This window comes from Sinocyclocheilus anshuiensis, unplaced genomic scaffold, assembly GCF_001515605.1.
Source record: "Sinocyclocheilus anshuiensis isolate Anshui unplaced genomic scaffold, SAMN03320099.WGS_v1.1 scaffold152, whole genome shotgun sequence".
Taxonomy (NCBI): Eukaryota; Metazoa; Chordata; class Actinopteri; order Cypriniformes; family Cyprinidae; genus Sinocyclocheilus; species Sinocyclocheilus anshuiensis.
The window spans coordinates 2842811-2850471 of record NW_015555781.1 but is presented as its reverse complement, the minus strand read 5'-3'; the positions used below and the strand labels follow the sequence as shown (position 1 = coordinate 2850471).

At 36.9% G+C, this 7661-nt stretch overlaps 1 protein-coding gene across 1 annotated transcript in view; it reads right to left on the bottom strand.

Moving 5' to 3' along the window:
- The window catches only part of LOC107674633 (protein sidekick-1-like), a 370868-nt gene that overhangs the window by 93084 nt on the left and 270123 nt on the right, over positions 1 to 7661 (bottom strand). The window contains exons 9-11 of the mRNA XM_016468661.1: positions 6624 to 6818; positions 2876 to 2992; positions 1386 to 1553 (exon numbers count right to left, since the gene is read on the bottom strand). Of these exons, the coding sequence (XP_016324147.1) occupies positions 1386 to 1553; positions 2876 to 2992; positions 6624 to 6818 (480 nt within the window). The remainder of the gene's footprint in view (positions 1 to 1385; positions 1554 to 2875; positions 2993 to 6623; positions 6819 to 7661) is intronic.

Sequence of the window (7661 nt, the reverse complement as noted above, 5' to 3'; positions counted from 1 at the left end):
AAATAATGATCTTTAAAAAAGCATCATATGACCCCTTTAATTCTGCACTAGTTCTGCACAACATTTCCACGAACCAAACGGCTACGCTTCACTGTTTAACAGCCGAGTGCGTTTCCCTCCCGCTGAGACAATGCCAGGACTTTACATGCTTTGATCAGTGTGCAATAACAAGTCTGGATGCTGTAGATATCACCTTGCCAAGCTGCGCTAAGAAGCTGCTTTTCATGGAACAGCTTATCAGGCTCTGCTCTGACTTTACTTATTCATTCATTTAGGAAAGGAAGTTTGATGTGAGTTTTGCCTTTGTCCCATCCAGAACCGCACATTTCTACTGAATTAATGGTGGTCAGTTGGCAGTCATGTTATTTTTCCTGTCCATCTGAAATAAAATTATATGTTTGAAATGATTACTATGAATTTTACTCTTTATTTATCAAACTGATTGTCAGATGATTTTTAAAGTGATGTTTTAATCACAATCAGTATGTTTAAATGCGCAGTTAAGGCCTGTTCTCACAAACACAAACAATAAACATTTTAATTTGAATCAATGATTGCTAATGCATCTATTCAGACCAACACAAACATTTGTATGCCATCAATGTGAAAGATTTTTTTGGAGAGATGTTCTAATCTCTTTTCCATAAAAACAAAAACAGCATTGCTCTAGGCTTGTTTGTGGATATATGGAAGTTACATAGCTACATATGGAAGCTTGTTTCCGCTACGTAATAAAAATATATAAAATGTAATTGCAACTTTTTATCTCACAATTCTGACTTACTTTATTTATTTATTATTATTATTATTTTTGCAATTTCAAGTTTATGTCTTGTAACTGTGAGTTAAAATTTAGTAATCTTAACTTATTCTCAGAACTCTTTTTTTTTTTTCCAGTTTATATCGTTTTTAAGGCATGCCTAATTTTGGGGCCGAAAGGTTCTGTCTGTATCACAAAATGCATATTTTGTTCAAGAAATATTTTGGGACATTCAATTTTGTATTCATATTAATGCATGGAATCACATATTACATTCACAAAATGAATATTTTGTTCACGACATGCATTTCTTTTACAAAATTAGGCAGGTGCAGGCCAGGATTGGCCATGGTGCACCAGGAAAAAATGATTTAGCCCGCTGCCACACTCATTTTCATTCCTTCAATTATGGCTAAACTCAAAATTGCGAGATATAAACTCGTAATTGCGACAAAAAAAGTCAGAACTGTGAGAAAAAAGTCACAGTTACCTTTTAATTCTTTTATTCTGTGGCAGAAATAGGCTTCCATAAATATGTCATCTTTCCTCTCTCAAGTCAGTGAAAAAGCAAATTGGTTCTGAAAGAAGTTCGAAGATGGGTTGAGATTAAGTGCGTTTCCCTTACTCCATACGGTGAGGGAGGCGCTGGCGTTGATCGCTCCCTCTGAGCTAGTGGCGTAGCAGGTGTACATCCCCGTGTCCTGCAGCACCACCGGTTGAATCTGCAGACCGCCGGACTCCAGCAGGGTGAAACGCGGAATCTGCACAGAACCGCTGGCGAGGATCTGAGTATCTGATGTGCATACATATGCAGACAAACACACACAAACACAAAACAGTTACCTCAATATCTCGCATTTGCTTCCATATAAGGAATTAATAGAACATCACTGTGCATGGAGTTTGAGATGATTTTATTACAAGCGTAAAGTCTTCCCAGGGGAAAATCCTCCTGAAACTGCCTGCAGAGCTCTCTACCTTGTTAGGGGCCGCTATTATATATGCCACTTCATAATTGGGAATGCTATGGAAACGACTTCATGAATATACCCAAAACAGTTGTAGAATATAATGGAAGTTTTTTTTGTTACTCTTGCATGAAATTATCTTTTGTGTCGCCAATCGGCTGCAACAAAGACATCTTAAAGTCTTCCTGTGTAGCACAAAACACACAAACTCATACATCAATTTATGCCTCTGCCGCAGTAACAAAGCGACGAGTATGCCTGCGATCTGGCTGTAATCAGTCAAATATAGCACTAGTACACGTAACAAAACAGCAGGGCCGAGATGAACCCATGTTAATACTGACATTCCATATGCACACTGATGCTCTGTTCAAAAACATTCTAGTGCAGCATAGATGGCCTCAATGAGAAGACTGTTCCAAAAAGTAGTCAACTTAATTATGCTGCCTCCTAATAAATCTCATTTTGATTTTGTTACAGATAAAATTCAAATTCATTAATTACTACAAAGTATTGTAAAGACTTTTACATTGCTACAAAAGATTTCTATTCTAAACAAAAGCTGTTCTATTTAATAAAAATCCTGACAAACCACAGTTTCCACAAAAACATTAAGCAGCACAACTGATATTTAAGAAATGTTTTTTGAGCAGCAAATCAGCATATTAGAATGATTTCTGAAGGATCATGTGACACTGAAGACTGGAGTAATGATGCTGAATATTCAGCTTTACCATCACAGGAATAAATTGCATTTTAAAATATATTAAAATAGAAAACAGTTATTTTAAACTGTACTAATATTTCACAAAATGGATTTCATACATTTTTTTTGCTGTATTTTGATATTATGATTGATGAGCATGAGAGACTTCTTTCAAAAACATAAAAAAAAATCTTACAGAACCCAAACTTCTAAACATTAGTGTAATTTATGCAAAGAAGGCAACCCTAGAATGGACTCTGATGAACTCAGTATAAAGAAATAAATTCAAGATTATAAATAATTATAATGTTAATTCTAAATGAACTTATATTTCATTTATTGCTGAAAAAAACCCAGAGCTCAGATGTGATTTAGGCCTCATTCATTAGTGAATTATAAATGTAAATGCTAAAATCAAACATCACTTTGCACTAGCATTACCTCTCTTCCAGATAATGGCAGGTTTAGGGGCCCCGGATACCTGACAGGTGAACGTGGCCACCGCTCCGTCTGTGACAGTGATGTCGACCGGCGCCGCTGTGAAGGCCGGAGCCATACCTGCAAAAACACACAGTCACAGTTTTTAATCAGGACGAGAATACGCCACATTCGTTCAGTGGCCCCTCATTCACGCTTAATGCAGTCCGCACACACTCCCCCACAGGAACACGCAAATTATTACAAGAGGCCAAACACCAGCCAGTAAATTGTATTAAAACAATGTTATGTCCATCAAAACACTACTGATGCTTTTTATTGCGATGCGGGACATGTCTGCAAATTTGTGTTTCAAATCGGAGACGGTAATCAACTGGCATGAATCTAATTAAATTGTTCTGATTGGGTGCCCAATGTGGCATTGTGGAGTTGCTGGGTCATTTTTAATAGGCAGATATGTGCAAATGAACAGGTATTTCCATTTCGAAAAGTAAAACATATTGCTGTTTGAGAGCAAAAGATTGCTGTTTGGATGCATTGCTGAGTATGTGCCAAAATCATTTGGAACAGTAGAGACAGAAATCTAAAACCCATTACAGCTTGCTTTCCAATTGCTTTACATCATTTTTCTCACATGAATACTGATGCCACGGTAAGGCTGGGCAGTATAACCAAAATTTAATATTATGCTACGAGTAATTATTATTATTTTAATCACAGTAACAGTATATAATCACAGTCTAGTCATTTTTTTCAGACTGACCAATATTTCTATGACTAATACAGATACAGAATATTATTGCAAACAAGGCTCATTGGAAAAACTTGTCTCTACCAAAAAAATGTCTGCAAAACTTTCCAAAATCTACCTACAGTACCATTTACAGCAGTTTCCAGCTGAAATGAAAGCTATAGATTATTGATTAATAAAGACTTAATTTCATGCAGTTCCCTGCACAATATTAAGTCATAACTAGGGATGGGTACCGAAACCCGGTATTTAATTGGTCCCGGGGCTAAATTATGAAAGACCGGAGTATCGATAAGCTCTGACGTTAACGGTTCTGCTATCGGTACTGGAGAAATTAAGAAAACACACATACATTTATTATTGCTATAGATACATTGTCTTGCAAATTATATCTCACCAGAATCGCCAGCTGTTTTTATATGCAATAATATTCAAACATTTGTCTATGATGCCTTTTTGCTATTCGCAACTCAGAAGCGAGATCGCGCTCGTGCGGAGGAGCTTCAAGCCATGCTTAATTATGATAGAGGAGAGAACTAAACATTCAAACGTCTGCCTTCACTTTAGGCCTGTGGCTGTTTTATTAAGCTACATATATATATATATATATATATATATATATATAAACAAAAAGTACTGATACGAATACCGTTAAAGTACCGAATCGATAAGCAGTATTGGTAAGAGTAGTAATACCGTTAAAACCTTAACGATACCCATCCCTAGTCATAACCTCAAAAAGCTTTTACCGTAGTACATTATTAGTAAACTAATACATTTTTGCCTTTGCATCACATGACAGGCTCTATATGTATGGCTTTTCTGACTTGTTCGGTTGGTCTCCGGCTACATAATTGCACAAAGTGTTCATCTCATGAACACTTAATAACTGTGGAACACACACTATTTATACACTCATACACTTATTTATCTAACACTCATACTCAGTCTACACCTCAAATTTGCACATAATATACAGTACCTGTACATACAAAACTGTCTATTGTAATATACCTGCACATACAATTGTCGATTTATATATTTTTATTCCTTATTTACTTGTTCTATTTTTTATTTTTTATTATCTGTGTTTTTTGTTCTGTCACTGTCATTCTGTTACACTGTGGAAGCTTCTGTCACGAAAACAAATTCCTCGTATGTGTAAACATACCTGGCAATAAAGCTCATTCTGATTCTGATTCTGATTCACTTGCAATGCAGAGTGCTATAAAAGACACGAGTCACAACATAAAGAGCTCAAATTCTTGTAGAAGCAATAAGCTTCTTGTAGTGTCCAATAAGCAATATGCAGTATTATTTTCATTCATATTATTTTACGACTGTTGTAGTTTATTCTGTTATTTATGCCATTTATATTTACGCAAAGATTTTTGTGATCAAAATGGTCGCACATTTATTTTCACCATTGTTTTGGTCTATAATTATTTATTTATAATTAAATAAATGTATCTATAATTAATTATTTTTGCTTGAAAATCAATGTAAAAAAGCTTATAAATTAAATACATTTGGCTGTTTTGTGATAATTCTATTATTGGATAATGATAATGAATTAAAACTTTTACAAATTAAAAATATTTCCCCTAACTTTCTTTTCTTTTTGGAAATTTGATGGACAAAGATTATTCATAAAAAATAATGTCTGGCATCAATTCATATGTAGCATATTTAAAAACTAAACAGTGCAACTAATATTATAAAACGGACAAGTCCGACTGTAAATCCTGTTTGAATGAGCCACATTTGAAGCCACTGTAGATGCACATACAGTACACACCCCTGTACCACAATACTAAACAACTTTAACATCCTTAATAATACTATTTTTCATGTTTTGATTTGTTTAGGACATGTCATAATCTGCATTTTAGCATTACTCCAAGTTAAATAAACCTCTATATGTCTTACATGCATGTATTCTAAAGGTATCTCAGCACTGTCTTTGCTAGAGTACTTGAACTGTACATCCTGACACAATGTTCGACACTCAAAAATCAGAGGTAGTATGACATTGAAAATCCAACAGTTTCAATATGCTCCGATGTTTTTTACGGTGACCTCACTCACAGGCTCTCTGGGAGATAAAGGCCTGGTGAGTGATTACACATCAAACTAGCATTCATCCACTGTACTTATCCTTGATCACTTTAGCATGAAACAAATCTATACAGGAATAAAAAAGCCAGCAGAAGAACTAACACAGCTTTGATTGAACCGCCGCTCAATGAGCGAGTGTAGATATGCACAATCAATATGCAAGAGACAACAAGCCGCATTCAATGCGAGATCTTCAGCCATTCAGAGCTGAAATGAGCAAGTGCTTTTTTTTACTAACTTAAAACTTTATTTTTTACTCTAAAGTTCATCGTATTAGTGAGGTTTTATGCACCCATCAGTATTAGTTCTATTTTTATTTTTAGACATTTTTCTGACCCTGAACACTGTAAAATGTTTATTTTTAAACAAAATAGTACTTTTCTTAATGTCCAAGCTTCATTCCCAAAAATGGCCTGTACAATCACAGATAATTGGATGATTCAAAGGTCAATACAGCTGGAAGTTAAAATCATTACGGAAATCTACATACAGTAAATATGTGCAGTCGGGGCTGTGGTAATTATCTGTGTGATGAGAGTGCTCCTCTGAGGGGGTCTTAATGTCCTCATGTACGGATCAGGGCAGTGCCCTGACAAACACTACGATGTAATCAACTCCAGACAGGCCTCTCCACAGGGAGCCGTTGCGTCTCTTATGGAACAGAGTGAGAATCACATAACCGTAGATTAGGAACAACACATCTGTCAGGCGGGGAACTGCTGTACAACGGCTGAGAGAAGGTGCACTTTGCAGCTGGCCACATCTAATACCCTTGACAACGTCTCGATTGTTTATGTGTCAATAATTAGTAGCAGTGAGTCTGGAAAATATGCGATAAAGAATGCATGACGCCCCTCTGCCCGGCCTCAGGTTCAGACTCACTTGTGATGTCCAGGTAAGTGTGGACCTGAGCCTCTCCGGCAGAGTTCCTGGCGAAGCACTGGAAGATTCCGGCATCAACGGGCTGTAGCTTCCTGACCTGAAGGCCCATACTGGAGGTGACCTTGTAGCGGGGGTTGTTGAGTTTACTGAGGGGCACGGCATCCTTATACCACTCCAGCTTTGGTATAGGCACCCCTGTGAATTAAAAAACACATGATAGGTCAATATGACGGTCAGATGAAGGTAGGAATTGAACAGTTGGGTCCATAATTTTTTCATGAAATTTTAAATGAAACCTGGAAACATTAAATTATTATTATTATTATTTTTAGGGATGCACCGATACCGATACTGGTATCGGTATCGGGCCCGATACTGGTCTCCTGTACTCGTCGTACTCGTACTCGTTAAAATGCCCCGATACCAAACGCCGATACCACACAGCATGTGATAAGCGCCATATTCAGACAAAGAAACACCCACAACAGAACAACTGACAGCAGAAAGGAGTTAAGGATGTCTACTACGAAGTATATGTATGCAATGAATATAACGTTAAACATTCAGTATTAACACCTGTATAGCTGATGTGCGCGAGCTGATAAACAAAGCACGCTGAGTGGATTGAGCGCGCCCGGCGCAGATGTGCGAGCTTGTCGAGTGAATATACCTTTCTCACAGACATCACTGGAAAGTTTGTAGTTCGGTCGGATATGTCAAAAACAAGTAAGTAAAACAATGCACAAGTTACTTAACGGTAGAGAGAGAGAGAGAGAGAGCGCGCGCACTTCTGTTGTGTGATCTTTGATGTTCACTCACTTAGCACACGCATCATTTGGATTAAAACTAAATCGTAAAAATAAGACCATTTATAGGGGCATTCACTATAAACATAATTTATTTTCAACCTTAGTCATACACGACTTTCAGGCGAAAGTGAATCTAGCAGCCTGTGGGAAATGCGCTAGGCTGTACTACTGTTCTCTCATTCTGCACCAGTACAAATACGTGCACGCGTTGCGTGTGTTTTGCTTGCTT